This window comes from Aythya fuligula, chromosome 2 (genome assembly GCF_009819795.1).
Source record: "Aythya fuligula isolate bAytFul2 chromosome 2, bAytFul2.pri, whole genome shotgun sequence".
NCBI lineage: Eukaryota > Metazoa > Chordata > Aves > Anseriformes > Anatidae > Aythya > Aythya fuligula.
In genome coordinates, this window is record NC_045560.1 from 28867806 (window position 1) to 28888903 (window position 21098).

The 21098-nt window shown below is 36.5% G+C and overlaps 1 protein-coding gene across 6 annotated transcripts in view; it reads right to left on the minus strand.

Moving 5' to 3' along the window:
* The window catches only part of THSD7A (thrombospondin type 1 domain containing 7A), a 295397-nt gene that overhangs the window by 18929 nt on the left and 255370 nt on the right, over positions 1–21098 (minus strand). For all 6 annotated transcript variants that reach the window (XR_004252908.1, XM_032181674.1, XM_032181675.1 and 3 more), the window contains 7 exons: positions 14047–14225; positions 10916–10921; positions 10125–10258; positions 8469–8622; positions 7502–7643; positions 6910–7025; positions 1116–1233 (listed from right to left, as the gene is read on the minus strand). Coding sequence is in view for 5 of the 6 variants with exons in the window: in XM_032181674.1 (XP_032037565.1) it covers positions 1116–1233; positions 6910–7025; positions 7502–7643; positions 8469–8622; positions 10125–10258; positions 10916–10921; positions 14047–14225 (849 nt within the window). In the remaining variant the exon portion in view is untranslated. The remainder of the gene's footprint in view (positions 1–1115; positions 1234–6909; positions 7026–7501; positions 7644–8468; positions 8623–10124; positions 10259–10915; positions 10922–14046; positions 14226–21098) is intronic.

Genomic DNA, 21098 nt, shown 5'->3' on the forward strand with positions numbered 1-21098 from the left:
TACATCAGCAGGACTAAGTAAACTTTGTCCCCTGCTGCTCCAAAGAAGCATTCCCTCATGCCTGCCTGTCTCTGTAAGCACTTTCTCCTCTCCACTGCTGGTGCTTTCCTTGCCAGAGTTTCTGTTTCCTTTCCTGCCTTTCTTAGCTCTTCCTGCAGTCTGGATGTCTTTCTCCCTGGGGATGCTCAGTTGCTCCCCAGAAAAATAATTGCTATGACAGTCCCACTCAGTAACATCACTTCCTTTTCTAAGGAATATAGCATAGATAAGAGAACAAAATATAACAGCTACTGCCATTTTCTTATCTATATTTATACTTCAGGCTCTTCCATGAAGATCGATTTACTCTGAGCCTAGTAGCTGAAATGGCATTCCATACACTGCTAACCGTCCAATAAGGACAGTGACATATTCCAGATAGGTTGTGGAATAAAGAGGTTTCATAGCAGAGCTTCCTCCTCCCTATTTCAGCAGTATGTATATCTTAGTTGCCTAGTACAACAGTACTTCTAAGTCTTCTGATACATATAAGTACAAATAAATAACAAGACTCCTCCATAACTAGAATTGCATACATACTGAAAAACTTGCATATTAATCAGCAACATTTGGGAAAAATCAAATTAATGTGATCACTGTGAAAGCAACTCTCTCCCCTGCTTCTTGTTTTGTGTTTAAAAATATGATATTTTTTGTGGTTCTTGAAGTTATCGTTTCTAATCACTATGTACTTCTACATGTTTTGTTGTTCTAAAATCACCACTGGTTAAAGTCAAGAGGAAATCATACACCCAGTCCTCCCACTCCCTGAGAAATAAAAATATTTACCTCAATGTTTCTTTTGGTCTCAATATATCATTCACCATATCTCACTTTGTTCCTGGAGTCAGAAACTACTTTAGGCCAAATTCTCATTCTCCTGAGTATGATCTCATCAAAACAATATTTCCATGAATAAAGTTGATTTAGATCCCCGTCATTCACCCTAACTACCTACATTTTCTAGTTCTGCATAAAGAGATATTACTTCTTTTACTTAAAACAAATAAAATAAAAGAAAATGAAAAAAAAAAAAAAAAAGCTGTTTTTAAAATATTCTGTAAATACATACAGACCTGTAAGGCCACATGTCTGAGAGCACTCAGACCAAGATGACCAGTCAGAGAGCTGGCAGTTTACAGGACATTCCACCACACAAGATGTATTCATTTGCCATGTCTTCTCCAAACCAAGCTAAAAGAAAACATTCAATGGTCAGCATGTAACATCCAGTATGTGTCAACAGTGCAGTGTATGCACTGGACAGGGTGAATCTGAAACAAATAAGCTTTAAGGAAACATGAAGTCATTACTAAATAAAAAGTAAAGCAATTAGGACATTTAGAATCTAACTTCATAGAATCATAAAATCATCTAGGTGGGAAAAGATCTTTAAGATCATTAAGTCCAGCCACCAACCTGACTGAACGAGTCCCATCATTAACTCATGTCCCTTAGTGCCATGTCCACACATCTCTTTAATACCTCCAGGGATGGGGACTCCACCACTTCCCTGGGCAGCCTATTTCAAAGCTTGATCACCTCTCCAGGAAGAAGTTCTTCCCAATATCCATTCTAAACTTCCTCTGGTGCACCTTACACCATTTCCTCGTGTCCTATCACTTGTTACCTGAGAAAAGAGACTGACACTCTCCTCACTGCAACCTCCTTTCAGATCATTGCAAAGAGTGTTGAGATCTCCCCTCAGCCTCCTCTTCTCCAGACAGAACAACCTTAATTTCCTTAGTTGCTCTTTATAAGCCTTGTTTTCTGGTCCCTTCAACAGCTTCATTGTTCTTCTCTGCACATGCTCAAGCAAGTCAATGTCTTTCATGTAGCAAGGGGCCCAAAACTGAACACAATATTTGAGATGTGGTCTAACCAGTGTCATGTATGAAGGGACAAACACTTCCCTAGTCACGCTGACCACGCTACTTCTGATGCAGGGCGGTAGAGAGTGTGATGATGTCTGAATGTCAATGATCACAGTTAATAAGCTTCTCTCTGACCTGTCTTAAATTGCATTTGCAATGTTGGAGTCCCCACATTCTCTGACAATACAATAGATAGACGACAAAGCAATTTGTGAAGTATCATTGAAGTATTTTGAATTAGGAATATAAAAATACTGAAGTATAAGCTATTAACAGCTGAATTTAGTTCAAGGCTGCCCCTAGTGCTAGAGAATGCTATTCTGAAATTAGCGTTATTTAGCAAGTGATGACAGAAGCCAGGTTCAAAACTAACAAAAGGAGGAGGTTGAGCATACATTTGATAGTCTGTTTGTCAAAGATGTTGCATATGTAACAAGTTTCTAAGAGCTCGAGAAAGACTGAAAAAGTTAATGGTAGAGCAATCTGAAGGTTTAAACAAAAAGAAAACACATTTGGTGAGGACAGTCCAATAGCTGAAAACAGGTGCTCGAGCAAACATAATCTTGTTTATAAAATAATGCAGTCCCCACAGGAAAGATATAGTTCTATGTGTGTGCTTAGATACAGCACAGTGGGCTACATGGGCCTTTGATCTGACCTTGTAAAGCCACTTATAAACTCCTGTGCTGCAGATTTTCTCCATCCAAGGCGGAAGAGAGATTCCAGCTAACACACATGAGAATATATAATGCAAAATGGAATAGAACTGATGGCATAAATATTAGCATGACAATAACAATCTCTGCAGCCTGCACAGCTTCAGAATGAGTTAAAAGAATATGTTGATTATTAGGTGTATGATATAAAATGTGAAAAAAAAAATCAGTTCTGCCAATATGAAGAGATATGCAGCTTCCCAGCATAAAAGACTGTCCTCTTCACTGGCTCTCACCAGTGAACCTTGATCACCATTGAGGCCTTTCATAATCCCAGATAGCCGTGGATATCTCCAAGGAGGTGACTTTAAAGAAGAGGAAAAAAAAAAAAAAAGGCAAACTAGACTCTTCACAACTTATTAATTTTAATGACTGCAAAGGTTAATGGCATAAAACCAGCAGTTAAGACTTTAAAAAGGAAGTAAAACCAGAATTTCCTACTACATGCAAGCACAGAGCAATAATTAGGCACAACATTAACATATTCTCCACAAATAAACTACCACAAGTACTGCAAATGCCTCACCATGATAGACTCACCAAGTCTTAAATTTGCATTTGTAGTACGTTATATTGAGACAAATTAGATTTTAGACTTCTGTTCTGTTTTATACATCAAAGAACACGTTCTTGGCTTTTCTCTGTAGCACAGTATAACCTTGATTATCTAGCTGTCGCATAAAGTCAATACCTTAAACCTTTGGATAATCTGTAATTTGGATAATTAGGAAACCAGAGAATAGTCTTTGAAGTTGTCTTGGCATTTGGGTCATCTTCTGATGCAAAGGCTCAAAGCCTGCTGAATTCATTCCTGGCAATTAGAGAAACATGACTTCTCTCTTTTAGGACTGGCCTTCTCAGCTGGACTTTAGCAACTACAGAAGGAAAAGCCCAACAGAGGTGAAGAGGAGAAAGTCAAAGGCCAGATTACCCCTAGGGATCTGCCATTTGCACATCTTAGACGTTGATGTGCTGCTGAAGTGGATGTGGGGAACAATTTGCAGGCTCTAATTTGATATTAATCACATATTCTTTTCTCATCCCTCTCCATCCTTCATTTTGTTATATATGTTCATCTGATTCGTGTCAGTATGGAACAGTGTTAGGGCTGCATGGTATAACATTTATAACAATTTGAAGGATCAGAGTTCATCTTGCAGACCTTACAAAATCCATCTGAGAAAACATTTGGAAAATTGTTCAGTAGTTCCCTTATCTGAAAGGGCTGCTGGATGAGTTCTGTATGAGTTGTGGTTTCTGATTAGAGAATGCCAAACACTGGAGTTACACTGAAATGCTAGTGCTGAGCATTCTGTACTCATGGTTATACACGCCAGGGGCAGCCAGCTGCCAGACCAGCATGTTCCATAAACCCTGTGATCCACAGAAAGCATCTATATTTGTTTCTAGGACTGTTTGGCACTGCAGATTAGCCTCTGATGGAGGTTAATCATGTAATCTGACAGGCAGACTATTTGTCAATAAAACAAAGTTTTTCATTTGCTTACTAATACAAATAAAACTGCTGCTTTTCAGGCTTTTGTGATCTTTAATTTCAGGTAAATGAACAAAAATAAGACTATAAACATGACCAGGGCCAGCTTGCTTTAGGTGATTTTATTTTCAAGTATTCAAGGTAAAATGAGTTCTTGTCATGTGCTAATTTTGTGGAGCTAGAGATCAAGTAATGCAATATCACTCTGTCTTGAGAGTTTGAAGAGAAGTATGTTAACATAACTAGGACTTGGAAATAAGCTCTAGAAATTGATTTATCCTGGCACTAATCAGGATGACTGGCTAGATTCTTAGCTGATTGACTGAAACAAACATGAGATCACATGAAATGTATTAGGAAAGCAATAACCACAACTCAGGAGTTTAGAAGAAATTTTAGACGTGGAGATGGTCGTACTTGAAGAGGGTGATAGTCAAAAGACAGTGTGAAGGGTGTTTTTTAATATATGGCTTTTATTAGTTTCTTGAACCATAAATTATAAAGCAAGTCAGACATTGCAGTCAGGGACCTTCATTTTTAAAGGGATCAGAATAGGTTTAGCTACTGTGATCTCCCTTCCTTGCATATATTGACAAGAATCTTAATTCTATAAATGTATCTACACATAAATTTAACAAAATGTCTGCTTTATTCAGACAGCTAATATAAAGTTCTATGATAGCCCAGGGAAATTTCATGAGTTAAATCATTACAATATTATCTCACCTTTCTCTTATCATAAGTCTCTTTAACCACACATACCTTACTTTGAGCTTAGTATTTCTGTACTACCCTTATAATGCAAAAAAAAAAAAACACAAAAAACAACAAACAAACAAAACAACAACAACAACAACAAAAAACACACCTGAAGGACCGCCTGTGATTAGATTACTGAGAAGTGCACGGTGTATGTACACGCATTTTGATTTCTTCAGCACTCTCCTCTCATGGCCTGGAAGGTCGCACAGTTCACTTTCACATCTTTAGAATGAAGGGGCTGGTAAGATCTGAACAGCTTGGCTTTCTTGTTAATCAGGTTAACAGGTTTTACTCCTCACAGTTATTGGTTCAGCCTTTGACCTTGCTGTACTACTGCTTACAAATCCATTATTCAATAAATAGCTTTAACAGTCTGACTTGGGTGTGGATAAGAGCTTTCTGCAGGAAGATGTATCTCTATATGGTCTAGCAAATCAACAGGGCAAATAAAATTGTATCACAGTGATGTCTGTTTGCCAGTCATTTACGGCAAGTTGTTTTTGAGATCCCTGTTATCTCTGTTGCCCTAATTAGTTCTCTGGGAATTAACTTTCATTTCTTCTGGAGCTGGAAAGCTCCAGAGGTTTTCTGCAATGAGAATTCAATGTATAAAAAAAACATTTGTTCTAAATGTTGCTTAAATTAATTTTTTGGTTAACAATAGGAATAATTTAATGTCTTTATGGAATAAGAAATATATTTCCCCTAAATATCTAATAAAGGTCATTTTTTTTTCTGCTGAAATATTAATGTAGATGGATATTTTATATTATGTTTTCGTATGAAATAATCAATATTGCTGTCTCCTACAAATAAACCAAGAACCAAAATTTTTATTTTAATGTATTAAAACATTAAAATAATGCATTAATGCATTCTGCTATTAACTTCAGAGAAACTTGCTGGCAGGTGGGCAGATCCTGATTTTTTTCCTGAGACATAAATTATCAAATTACTAGATTTGATTTTAATCCCAAGATGTAAGGAGAAACTTGGCACAAAAGCTGGGTGCCAAGCCTCAGCTGAAAACTTCTGCCTTTTCTAAGAACCTATGAATTTAAGAATCCAGGATTAAGGAGGGAGTTAGAGAGGCCTAAATAGATCTAATACATTGCTGTAAAACCATAGTTCAAGGCACATGATTCCCTCTGCTTCTGACAAGACTCCTTTCTCTACAGGCACGTCCTGAAGAGCAGCTACTAGCCAGGAAGGTCCAACAGAAGAGGTGTCTGCACCAAAGCTGCTGTGGAGGGCACTCCACCTTAGTCCCCCATTGCAAGTGATTTTGTTTCTGATGTGGTGGGGGAATGGTTGCCAACGCGAGTTCAGTTAATTTTTACACAGATAAGACTTGTGTTGTTTTTCCCCTTTTCTTCATATTACTATCTCCATGTGACTAAAAACATTAGGATCGATGCACAAAATACCATAAAAACAGTCTTGTAAAATATGAAGATAATTTGAACATTTGCAAAATCAGTCTTTCAAAATGTAAGGGTTCCTATCTGCTGATTACCTCTCCTTTTTTTCTTCCATTTCATTAATATTTCATTCATGCTACACATTTTTTCACACTAGCTTGGGTACCTTTTGCACTGCACAGCTGGATACGAGAAGTTAACATTCAACCCAGCTGCCGAGTGGCATGTGAGAAATATTTTCCAACACATTGAGTAAATGATTGATACTGGCACCTGTCCAAAGCTCCATGCAGAAATTGTATCAAATTAGAATGATGATTAGTGTTCTGATTAAGATTTATTACCTTTATTCTACTTTATTAATTATTGTTTCTAAGTCATTTCCTTCAGGACATAATAATTAGCATACCTTCATGGAGGCACTTAAAAGGAAATTGTATAAAAATCACTGTTGATGGCACTGTTCATTTCAGAGGTACTTAACAATCCATGAATAGCTTTGTGAAACATCTGGCGATGATGGGTTACATGCTGTATAGCTTAGATGGCTCAGCATTAATTAGTACCACTAGAAAGGAGCTTACTCACAGGTACCCACTCACCTCTTCACAGTACTTCAGGTCAACTGATTTGCCATCACTGCGAACGCAGTCGAGCATTCGTGTCTTGATACCATTACCACAGACAGCCTTCTCACTGAGCTGACATGTGCTCCAGTCTGCAAATGATGAATTCATTAGGGCAGTAGAAACTTTAGATAAGACTCATAATGATCCACTTTCCCATTTAATTCTAATTCTGATGTCCTAAAACAGTCCTCATGGGAACTTTTACACATGTAAATGCTCATGGAAGCCAGCTGCTACACATTTTTGGAAGTAGCCACTGTTACTACAAATGGAATGTACAATGATGTCATCCTGAAAAGTTCATATTTGGTTTGATCTGCATGGATTTTGCGAAAATCACAAAACAATAATAGAAATTAATTTCCTGCAGTTACAGCATGGACACTATACCCAAGTTGAAAAGTCTCCAGTAATATATTGTCTAAATCAAATAAAGTGTATCAGTTCTTAGCACAAGCCCCATGGCTCACTCTGGATAAGACTGGAAAGCTGAAAAATACATCCTATAAGGTGAATGGAATTCAGTCATAGTCCTAAACTGTCACTACATATGAGACCCAAATACCTGTCACATTGTAGTCATAGTGGTAGCAGTTTTTGTTCAAAGTGCAGACTTCTGTCTCAGTGGCAGGAGGGCAAGATTTTCCTTCATCTGGTTGTCTCAGCAATTCAGCTGACCTTTCACGAACATTGCTTCCATTGCATGGCTTGAAAGAGAAATTGGAAAGAGCGTTGATATTTAAGAACCCTGATGCCTTTTCAGGGTTCAGATGCAATACTGTAACAACCTTTCAAGTATCTTCACAAAATGAAAATGTAAAATAATGGGCTCATGTTGTTGCCTATAAGAAAGTATTTCCTTGTTATTTCAGAGGGAATTTAGTCTGCTGTTTCACCTTAGTACCACCCAAGGTGAAATATACTCTAACTGGATAACACCTTGGTATTTTCCTAACTAGTTCATATTTCACTAACAATGCTTTGACATTATCTCATTCATAAATTCCAGATGCTCACTTTCACTACAGTGCACCAGAGTCTGAATACTCAGAGGTCCTGAAACCTTATTTTTTTATTATTTTTTTTTTTTTTACTTGGAGATTCCTCACAGAAAAGGAAGGGGAGACCCAGGATTATTTTTTTTGTGGTCAGTGTTAATCTACAGACTTTGCTCTTTACGGGATAGTGACGTTTTTAGTACATTGACTATACTCTCCTGCTACGGAGGGGATCACAGCTAGACACAAGCTATAGTTGAAGCTATTCCACCACACAGAACCTACCCTACACTGAAGAATGCCCATTTGTGACATTTTTATTTAGTAAGAGGTACTTTTTGGGAATAGCTTCACTGAATGAAAGATACTGGCACAGTTCATTTGCAACCAAGTATCAATGATCCCAAAGATGACAGTAAATATAAATATTTACACATGTACTCACTGCTCAATTCAGCATCTTTGCACAGTAATTCATATATTTTTAAAGCATCCTTCTAAAACCATAAATGTTACACAGAATGGTACACTTACCAAAAAACATCGAGACCATGATCCCCATTCAGACATGACACAATCTTCAGGACAAGGTAAGATACATTTTCTAGCACCAAGTGGCATCTCTTCAGGATCACACAGATAGTCCTCCACAGTGTCAGAAGGACCATCCACAGTGTTTAGCATGCACCTGGAAAAAAGAACTGCACATAAACTGCATTTGCCATGGATTTTGTACAATTACTATAAACCGCAGGATTCTGAAGCTTTTTAACAGTTTGTCAGCACATAATAATCAAGTAATTGAAGAAACAGAATTAGGTATTAATCTATGAATATTCAAGCAAAGCTGAAGAGACAAAAATAATCCTTGTTTTTACAGATGACTGCCATATGACAAAATGCACAGAATTTACACATTTCTTGTCAATTATTTTCTGAGAGTTTCTGGGTAAGTGATTTACTTGACGTTAACCTACTTCCTAAGTCAGAATAATGTGAATCATGGATAGTTTAAAAATATTTTGAGAATGCTTCAATGAATAATTTCATATCTAAAAATATTAAAAATTTTGTTGTATATTCTTAGTGTTAATCACTAATTTACAGCATGAGCATATATTTCCTTCATGGAGTTAGTACTCTGATCCATTATGTGCTGATAAATGAAAATTTAGAGGTTTTTAGTCCCAGAAGGATGAAATCTTTATATTTCTTCATTTTTGATGATAGTTTTGAAGTCTATTTTTCAGCAGAAATACTGATTAATTCTGATTTTTCATACTGGAGTATTTTGAATATGGGAATCTATTTAGATGCTATTGCGTGAGAAGAGTTGTGCAGTCTAATGTTGGTCAAGCAAATATTAAGACTAGGACCCTCTGGAAGTTAATCTTTAAACTGAAGAAATGGTGTTATCTTGAACAAAATCTAGTGAATGTGCCAGTTCCTAAGTACTTGTGGGAGGAAAAAAGAGAACTTTTAGCAGTTCACTACATATAGTTTAAATTTGGGACCTTCAACATGGAATTCATCTTATGCTTTATTATTCAAATATATAACCTCAAGTTGTGTGCCGTGTTGCAGTTAGCTATAAAACAAAACAAACAAAACAATAACAAAACAAAACAAACAACAACAAAAAACAAACCACAAAATCTACTGCTTTACCTGCTGTGTACCATACCATGTGAGACTAATTTTAATTAGACTTTGATTAGAGGTCTAGGATGATGAGCAAGCATACAAGATGCTTAGATCAGCTTCAACAGATCACTAAACAATGGAAAATTTATGGACTCTTATTTTATTCTATTCACTTTTGCCACTCCTTCCTGTAATAAGCACAATTATTATTCCTGAATGTATATGTACTTAGAAAGTGGTGGTTTTTTTCCCCCTAAATCATGGTTTCATGTAGAAAGAGGGCCATTCTGAATTTAGAAAAGCACCAAAATTGTACATTTTATCATATAGATCATAAAAGTATCATATACTTCAGTTTATAAACTAGAAATTAAAGTCTGTATTCAAAATCAGTAGACCAAGTTCTACTGCACCCACTGAAGGTTGCTGATTTATATGAGCCAAATGGACAAACTTAATGCTATAATCAGAATTACATCAAATTAAATACAGCCATGACTGAAAGTTAAGGTTCTTGAAATTGAAGGAGGAATGATATTGTTTTACCTGACTTTCCTTGTTTGAACACCTTCTCCACAGTTCTCTTTCAAGTCCACATTGGTCACCTTGCAGACACTCCAGGGCTCAGTAACCCATATGTACTGGCTGCAGTCACTGTGGCATGGCACTACCTCATATACCTGGAATATACACTGAGTGTCAGTTTTGTTGCATGCAAGCAATGTTGCATGCAATAGTGATCATGCTGACATAGAAGAAGAAAAAAATTAATGTTCTTTTTTAATAAGAATAACAAATGTAATTTGGCATCTACAAAAGTTGCTAATATGGGGGCTGTAATAATAATACAGATAAAGTATTCGATACAAAGCCACAGGAACAAAAAAAAAAAAAAGTCAAAAGTTAAAAAATCATCCAATGACAGATTCCCTGATTTCCCTGATTTTCTCTAAATTCATGCTGTATCATTTCTACCAGAAACATCAATATGATTTACATATAAACTCTTATTTATTTATTTATTTATGGTAAACTTTCTCTCCCTTTTTTTTTTTTTTTTTTTTAAGGAGAGGTGAGCTTAAGGTAAATGATATCAATATATATCAGCTCACTTCTACTCACCTCAAGTCATTCTAATATATTTTGTGTTCTAGCATTAGCATTACGCATATATTTGAATACAGACTTGAAATAGTATCTTGTTAATTTATATATGTTTTTCATACATTTTCTTAATAATACATTACAAAAAAAAAAAAAAAAAAGCAGATAATGTAAACAGTGGAGCACAATCAGGAAGCACATGTTAAGATTCTGTCTATTTTAGAATCTCTTACCTGAGCCTGAAGAAAGTATCATCATGAACCCAAAAGAAAAATGAAAGATAAAAAAGAAAGAATGATTAGAGTGAAACATAGGTATTTAGATAGTTTTTAGTCATTTAGTTTTTGTTACAGACAATATTCTATGACTTCAACTAAGACATTCTCTTGAATAAGTCTTTAATTTCTTTCCAGGACATTGTTTTGATGGAAAAAGGGCACTGATGGTTTGATAGTTTTTCAGTAAACCTGAAGTCACAAAAAAAATCCCTGGAACAATAAATGTGCAGAAAATCTGATATATCACTACGTCTATGCCCAACAAAACCAGAATAGTCAGAACATTTGGGCTGTCTATGTAGCCATTAACTCAGATGTGAAGATCAGTGGTGTAAATGCATATTAAGCAAACTACCAGACTCAGTGCACAACTTGTAGTACCATGAGAAGTAGCACTGTATTTATTCTTTTAAAGAATTTCCAAAATGAAAATAGGGAAGCCTTAGTTTAGGGAAATGTCTGGTCTGTATACATCTCATATTGATAAGTGAAATATGTAAGAAATGAGAATTCTTCTTATAAGAATAAGAAGAAATACTTAAAACCTGCATACTCATCAGCTCTCCCAGTAACATAAACATTGGATTTCTTGCCAGAAAGCCAAAGCAGAACTGTATATTGCATTACATATATTTAGTGATGTTACTTGGACCCTACCTGCATTCTGTAACTATGACTGCAGGCCATGACAGTTGGTTAGCACAAGGATTGCATCTGCTGGATAATGGAGCAAATAATGCCTGAAGCCAGGGATTCACTTATCCTTGTTATTTCCTCTAACAACCTCAGATTAGCCTCTTCAATTGCAATCCTATGAAAGTCATCAATAGAATCCTATAAGAATCCTGACTATAGTATTATTGTAATTATGATGACTTTTAGCCTAGTGAAGCAGGTAGAGAGCAAGCTGCATTCAGCTGGAGAGTGGTTTGGGAGCCACCCTAGCATGTGTGGCCCAGGAGTGGACAGGAGAACACAGGCTACATGAGATATCTAGCATTCACTGTGTTCAGCCCCCGACAAAATACAGATGTCAGCCCTGACAGATGTTGAGTAACCTGCTCTTAAAATTTGACAGACATCTTAAGCGCTTTATTCCCGTGTTCCACTAGCCTTACCTTTAAAAACTTTTCCCAAGGCTTAACCCAAATCTGTTTGCAGCAGTCAAAGCCTACTGCTTTTTATCCTATCCACGATGGCCATGGAAAATGGATTATTTCCTCCTCCTTTGCAACAGCCTTTTATGTACATGCTTGCAGACTGCCTGCATGTTCTCTCCCATCTTCTCTTCTGTGGGCCAGACTACATGTTGCAGTCTTTCCTCAGAGGCTGAATTCTTAGATTTTGCCTACAAGTGTAGCCCCTCTGTACATCATCTCCCAGGTTTTTGAGCCAGCAAAGACCTAGTCTAACCATTATGTTTTGTATGTGTGCAAGTAAACATGTTATATATATATACACATATATAAAACTATATTATATTTAATAATTGAAATAAATATTCTGTAGTGTCACTAATTTTCCAAATGAATGGATAGTGGATCAGATTTGGATTAATTAACTAACTGACAGTTCCCTGGTCATTAGGATGCAGGCATATTCTCCTCCACACATTTCTGAGATGTCCCGACTTAATAATTGATGGTGAATGTATTTAAAATTGAAAGATATAGCCTCTAAACTTTTTGACATTACTACATTATCTGCAGGACTCCCTTCTCATGAAGTACAGTATTTAAATTTCATTTTACAATAATTACATTTTGAATCATCTGTTATTGTTTGTTAAGCACCAAGTAACATTGCAACAACAGATTCGAGTTAAAGTACCAGTAGAGGGCAATGGTGTTGCATATGAGAGGCAAAATCACCTTCGATGCAAAAAAGATACTAGGCTATTATGTACTATACGAATATTAAAGGGAAAAGACTATTGCATAGACAATGATTTGTTCCTATTGAAATACATTCCTCCTATTTAAAAACATTTTTACACGCTAACCAAAATCCAGCAACCTTCCTCCTAGTTTCTTTTCTGTTAAAGTAGATCACAAACTTAGTTTATCAGTTGCAGTTTAACACTTATTATTTTCTAAATTAGAAATAATTACATTCCCTAAAGTAAAAAATTAGATCAACGAGCCATTTCAGTCTATGCCAGCAAAATGTCAATAGGATAATATTAAGTACATGCATTTTATTCAAATGTCAATTGACAGCACACTTTTTTCCAATCTTTGAATATTTACAAAGAAGATCATGTGGTTGTTCAGTATGTCTTGGTAAAGTGAATTAAATTCAATGATAATATGAATATAAATCAACTTTGAAAAGTGTAAGTTAATTGAAAAGGTAGTGTTTTTCTTTCTAAAGCTCTTCAAGCAAACAGGAGCAAAAACAAGCTTCAGAGGTTTAACTTGGATTAGTGTTAACTTGGTCCCATGGACTAAATGTTCATTACTGCTCAAAGCACTCCTGGTGTGCTCTGGGATCACGTCTCCTGGCTTAGTTTCATTTGAAGAGTTTTGCGCAGCCTGACTGTGCTGTACTGGAAAATCAAGCGTGGTTAGTGGGACAACTGGGATATTGAGTGCAGAAGCACATTCCTCACTGGAACTGCAAGTATGAGTGCTAGTGTAGCTGGAAGGTCAAGCTCCAGCTTGATTAAAACACCCTAAACAATACTGAGACAACACTCAGAGTGTTTGAGAAGTTTTTATTATTTTTCTGATCTAAGATGGTTGAAGAACATCACTAAGAATCTTAGCAGTTTTTGCATCTGTAATCAGACATTCTGTAACCATTGTAAGAGAATATCTCCAGAAACCTGGTTGCCACAATCTGCATTTAAGATTGTTTTACTGTCTCCAGTCTACACTTCAGATAATGTGCTAAACTCTTGCAGAGGATTAAACAGTGAAAGCAGATCCTACATGTACACTGACTGAGGAAATTTAAGCCATCTCCTTCTGTCTGCATCTGCATCATGCTGTGTAGTTTTTCTGCATCAATACCTGATACAGCTGAAAGGGTTACCTGCGGTATGGAAAAAGCTATATCAATAATGTTAATATGAATAACATTACCTGATTGACGTGATCTAACTTGGGACAGGGTCTTCCACCATTGTAGGGTTTTTCACGGAGCCATTTAGACCGAACCTTTACCCCACTCCCACACGATTTACTACAGCGAGACCAATTGGACCATTCGCTGAGCTTGCAGTCTGAGGGACATGGAATAATACAGGCTTCCTCAATATAACCTGCATGAATGGAAAAGAAAGTAAAATCTCCTCAGTATGTCACTCTGCCACTTCTCCCTGAAGCCCTCGTCTAGTTCATTTAGATTGTCCGAAGTTTGACTTGACAGGACTGTGCAAATAGAGAGATTTCTTCATCATTAGGGCTAAATTAAATTCTGCAGAAAACTGACACATATAGGTGGAGACTGTGATAGAATAACAGCTGAGCATCCTCATTCTTATCTGATTATGATTCACATTCACCAGATTTCAGCACTCAAACTTTCTGACAGCCACAGTGTAATTGACACTAAACCTTCTAATTTTATCATTCTTATACCACAAAAACAATACTCTTTTGAATTAAAAATATTTAATTAAAAGATCCTTCCATCACTGAATACAGTAAGTCAATTGTAGTTATACATAAAAAATCCAACTGAATCAAAAGATATGCATCTTATCAGCCTGGAGTGAGGGAACTTAACACCTTGTGACCTTTCTAAGGCTAGAAAAAGAGAGTGGCCTACCACGTTAATGATCTGCCGATTAACAACCATCTGCCCCCAGTAGCACACTGAATAATAGCCCTGAATAGAAATGCAGCTGTTTGGTCTGGATAAGTCATTAGTCCTGAGAGGTTGGAAAGGGGTAGGACATGGTCTGCAGGGAGTAACATGAAGCCTCAATTCACTGAGCAAGTGAAAATGTCTTTCTTTCAAAGCAACATATGCCATAGCTCTACGATGTGTGCCATTTATGCCAATATTTATGGCAGAAGCTGTAAGACCTCAAAGAATAAGCTGGCCTTCACTGCATTTTTACTACAACTATATCCTAAACCTGTATGAACTCTCCCCTCCCCTTTCCTGTATCAGTTCTTGAACATATTTACTGTTGACAAATGCTAACTTTAAAGATTAAAAAGATCAATGCATACAGAAATGAATTAAAATCTTTGATGAATACAGTTGCAAAATTAATACACACATGGGTAAGATCACTTTCAAATGATTGGCATAGTTTCAAATGTTTCTCACATATCCTGATTTTTTATTTATTTATTTTATCTTGAAAGCAAGCACTGTCATTTTCATCACAGCTGGTGTTAGCATCTTTATGTTCTTAACCTGTACTTCTCTGTAAATTTATTCTGTCTCTTCTGAAAGCAGCCAATATCAACAATCGCATGTAATGTAAAAAATCAAAACACTTAAAAGATTTCTTTTCTGAATACCTATTTCTAACTGCTTCCATCAATTTGTATTAAACACAAAAACATAAGAGTTATTTTTGTTAAACATACAGTAATATTTGGAATATTTTATAGTCAAATTCAGATAATGGTTTTATTCCAGATAGCTCTCCTCTGTTTGGAAATTTTACATAGTTAAATAAATATACAGATCACATCTTGAATTTGAGTACCACAGAACTACTGTTCATTAAATGTATCTTCCTTAATATGGCTAGAATGCTATTAGCTGGAATTACAAGCATGTTCATTAAATATTCCTCATAACCTCATAATTTGATGGACCAGCTCAGTGATATTGTATGAAAGGTACACTGTGTCAGACAAAATATATTTTTGAAGATCGTATCCTTGTGTACCAGAGGAGGTCACATAGACTGCCCTGCAGTAGTAGATGTAAAATTGATTACATTTCATCTTACCCAACATCTCTGAGTTAGTCAGAAATCAGATGTACCTGATCTCAAAGCACTTTTCTACACTGAACTTTGACTTCATAAATATCAAACTTTATCCTCACCAAAAATGAGCATTCAACAAGTCTTCTTAGATGCTATACAAAATCATCTGTACATACCATTAACAAAATACTGAATGAAAATGTACAATAACAGCAAAGTTAAAAGAAAAAAATAAAAGAAAAAAGAAGTGTTATTTACTGTCTCATGGAACTCTCAGAAGAGTTTACTGTTTATAAGTTTGCTTGAGATTCTGATAGGCCACAGTTTCTTTCAACATAACTTCTCAGTTTTTTTTTTTTTTTTTTTTAGCTGGAAAAGCCTGTCTCCTATAACACAATTATGCCATTTCACATTCATTAAATTTCTGTCTCTGTGATTAATGTCTGGAAGAACAAATTAAAGCTGCTTTAAATATATTGTACGCCCTTAAGTAGGGAACTTTGACAAGGCTGATTCAGGAAAACTTTGTTTTAAAGATTTGCCATAAACCTCTGAGCTATTTTAAACTTTAATTTAAATTAAAAGCTATGTTAATAGCTTTTTAAAAGCTATTTTAATCCATCTCAAAGAGATCTTCACAGTCTGTCACAGTCGTATAAGATCTAAGATATCACTGTATTTTGGGACTTGGATAACTACGCCTATCAAATGGAGCCTGTGTGGGACATACATAACTAAAATTATTGACAAATTATAAACTATTTTGCTTTATTTTCTTTCAGTTGATCCAAACAACATTTTAATTAGCTGTAGTTCAACTGATGCTACAAAATAGCAAATGGAACCATACCATCACAATGAATGACAGTTTGGGCTCAAAGGGTTATAGTAAAGGGATTACATTTGGCTGGTGACCAGTCACTAGTGGGGTTCCCCAGGGCTCCATTTTAGGGACAGTTCTCTTCAATGAATGATCTGGATGTAGGGTTTGAACACATACTAAGTAAGTTGGTGGATGTAACTACATTAGGAAGATCTGATGACTGTCTCCGTTGTAGAGAGATCTTGACAGTGTAGAGCGCTGGGTAATCATCAAGTGTATGAAATTTAACAAGAACAAGTTCTTGTTTAACAAGTGTTGGTTGATGGGATAATTCTTGATTATGCCTACAAATCCATGATGAGAGACTGGAGAAAAACCCTGCAGAAAGGGGTCTGGGGCTGCTGGTTGATAGCAAGTTGAATATGAGCCAGCAGTGTGCCCTGGCAGCCAAAAGGGGCAACCGTATCCTGGGATGCATCAGACATAGCATTGCTAGCAGGTCAAGGGAAGAGATTGTCCTGGTCTGCTCTGTGTTCCTGTGGCCTCACCTCAGTTAATACGTGTGGTTTTGGGCTCCACAACATAAGGACATAGAACTATTAGAGAGCATCCAAAGGAAGGCTATGAAGACGGCAAAAGGTCTAGAGGAGAAGACATATGAGGAGTAGCTCCCACCGAGGGGAGTCCTCATGGCAGCCTACAGCTTCCTCACAAGGGGCAGGTGCTGATAATCTCTTTGAACTGATGACCAGGGATAGGGCCCAAGGGAATGTCATGAAGCTGCAACAGGAGAGGTTCAGGGTGAATGTTATGGAAAGGTTCTTCACTGAGAGAGTGGCTGGGCACTGGAATAGGAAGCAACAGGCCTGCCAAATTTCAAGAAGCATTTATACAACACTCTCAAACATATGGTTTGATTTCTGGGTAGTCCTGTGTGGATCTAGGAGTTGAAGTCAATGATCCTTGTCAATGATCCCTTCTAACTTAGGATATTCTATCATTCTATGATAGTCAAAACAGCAAAGGAGACACAAGAGAAGAGAGAGGCTAAGGAGGAATGAAAGAAAGGGCAAAAAAAAAAAAAAAAAGACAAGGGAAAGGAAGAGAAAAATAAATGGCTTAAAAATAGTCAAGAGAACAGTAAAGAGATACATTACATAGGAAGAGAAAAAGAAAGGGGGGAAAAGAAATAAACATCCTGCGAAAAGCAATACCTTGGTGATGCACAAACAGAATGCAATGCCCTCAAGAGCCTACTAAGGTATCTCCTGACCAGAGTGAAACCATTAAAAATGTTCCCATGATGAAAAAAAACAGAAGGCCAAGGGAAATAATAAAAAGACTGTAGCATCTAATTTGATTTCTGTAGGTGATTAACGTGCAGAATGAAAATGACAAGACCCCTGTTGTATCTGACATTAAAAAAATTTTGGCATATTAATTTCTTGGCATTTTTTCTTCCTCTCAGGCACCTCGCTATTTCAACTTCACTCAAAAGTCTATTTAGCATTTAGCTGTGCCACTGGACTCCCTTGGAAGCTAGGCAGAAGGAGACTTCAAATTGCTTGGAGATATTTTCCTAGCCAAGAAAGATATCTGGATTTTAAAAGTTACTTGTTGCAAATGACAGATCCCATTCCATTCTAATGTCACTATTGAGAAACTGCTTCAGAAAAGCATTTCATCACCTCAGACACCTTTCTGTGCATCTGATGTCAACAGATCTTAAAATTTCAGGATGATTAAGGATTATAATCTCCAGAAATTCATAGCAATCACCCTGAGAATCAAAGAAAGCAGATGTTCAGGAATTTTGAAAAAAATATGTTTTTTTGTTGTTGTTCTGTTTTTATTATATTTCAGGTCCTTTCATATTTGTAAAGTTTGCCTATGCTGTAAACATTTTAGCAAGTGAGAAGAGGGCATACTGAGATATGGGACAATTACACTGAAAACACAGAAACATAAAAACCAAAGATTACATGCACATGAGACTGGTGATGCGGTACATAGCTTCTGATTTGAAAAGGACATGAATGGGCCTTTTTTCAATTTTCAGTCTTGTTTCCACTGATTTAATCATTCTTGAAAGAGTGCCCCTTGTGCTAGACATTGTAAATGCTTATTAAAGAAACAGTTCACTAAAGCCCAGGGATGGGCCGGATGTCAGCATGGTGGAATATCACACCATTATATCACATGTACAGAGTATGTAATACAACTACAGCAAGTGGCATGCTAGTGCGTTGAGGTTTAAAGAACAAGTAAGAAATTACTGAAGCAGAAATATGATAGATACAGAGAAAAGGAAAGAGAATGACAGCAGCGAAGTGGATGTGAAGAAAAATGGGAAAGGAAAGTAATAAAATTAGAGAGGGACAGTGAAATAGCAAACCAACTCTGTAAGACTAAAGATAAGTTCACTGGACATCAGCGTGTCATGTTTTGCCTGCTGGTTTTCCTCCTCCTGACAGAAAACACTGCACACTGCCTGCAGCTCTTCTTTCTCTTCACAACATACAAGCGTTGTTGAAGAGATGAGATCTTGGGATACTCTGGTACAGAGCCTTGTGTCAACATGGTCCCAAAGGGTATGGGAAAGAAACGTCCATCTCCTAAGGTCTATTCTTTTTCCCACTGCAGTTATTTCTCAATTATTTCAGCTCTTTATCAGCTGGACTTCACCAGGCTGTGAAATGAGCAGTTGTCTTTTGTGAATGAGATTGTGGCTAATCTATCATTAAATATTTATTACTGAACCATGAGTTAACAAATGCCTTAAACTACTACATGTATGAATTGAAATCATTATTAAAAGGAAAGGTTTACTGTCCATTGCTAATTGGCTATAAAATCTGGACTCCTAGAACAAAGTAATTAATAGATGTGATGGATAATGTATAATGGAGGACTTTAATGGAATTCGTGCTTAGTCTAATGACCAAGCAGGTTAAATAGGTGGATGTAAGATTCCAGTTTTTCCCCCACAAACTGCACCTTCAATGTATAAGAACAGACCCACTACTTGGGTTGAAGGGTGCAGACATAAAGAGCATTTTAATGTTTACATGAACTCTTTTGTCCTTAGGACTGACAAGAGTTCTACTGCTTTTATGAATAAAATGTCATGTTATGTTTCCAAGAAAAAAAAGCAGTCAGAGTAATAGCTATGTTCTTAAACATATTTTTTTTCAAGGAAATACAAAGTCCTAGGATCTCATCTTCCAGGATAAAATAAAATAAAACAACAATTCTTTGTATTTCACCTGTAACAGAATATATATGTCTTTCTTGAGAATATTAATACTTCTGCCTAGCCATGGAAAAATAGATGGGACTCCAAATGTGCGTGTATGTTTTTTTTTTTCTTTGTCCTTCCCCTCCCTCTCCCCAGCATTGTCCATCAATTGCTCAAAATCTGAGAGCAATTGTTAATACTTAACCCTATTCTTCATCAGCAGTTCTGTCTCTGCTGAACCAAACACAGGTCTTTGGGTTGATGGGTTACTGCCTCATGACTGATGTGCCATTGACAGAGCAGACGTGATGGCACCATAGTGCAGAGGCCTATGCTACTGCAGGGCAGCAGGCACAACAGTGTATTCCAAGAGAATACAGAATAGGATGGACAAATATGGCATCTATTATATATAAATAAAAAATAAAAAATCTTAGAAGAGATACAGGCTATGAAATAGCAAAGTATCCTAATACCACTTTGAGAACATAAGCCCATTATCATACCTTATTAGAAAGTCCTATGGGAAATACATCTATTTTAGAATAAACACTCAACAGAAAATCTCAGCTAAATTTTAACACTGTCATCATTTGTTGGTAAATTTGCATAACTTTAGGTTAGAATACCGAAAGTGTAAAAGAAGATTTTTAAGAAGTCCTAACACAAATAGATACAGCAAGTTCTAATTGTTATCTTAGACAATGCAGACACTTACAACCTATGAGAGTTTATTTTATCACGCACACAAGCAATTAAATACATAATTCCTTGATTCACATTGATACTCCCAGCAGCTGTTGTAAAAGTATTCACTGATACGCAGATACTCCTCTCTAATCCCCTGCCTTGTAGCCATGGAGGGCTTTGTAGAGTCAGCACAAATCAATGCATCTCATTTAATTAATGCTAAAGGGGGAAATAATCTCACACTAATAAGGCAGCAGACAAACTATCCTGGACTGGTTGACTGTGCCTAAGGTCTTAGCAGTAAACTGACATGAATTAAGAAGGGTAACACGACCTATATAAAAACACTGCATCTGTCTGTCATGCTACTGTGTTGCTTTTGCTATACACATACACAACCACATCCAAGCTTATGTGGGTCATGATTTACAATTGGTACGATGGAGGAAAACTAAGTATTGTAAACAGTATAGTTCATAAGCATGAC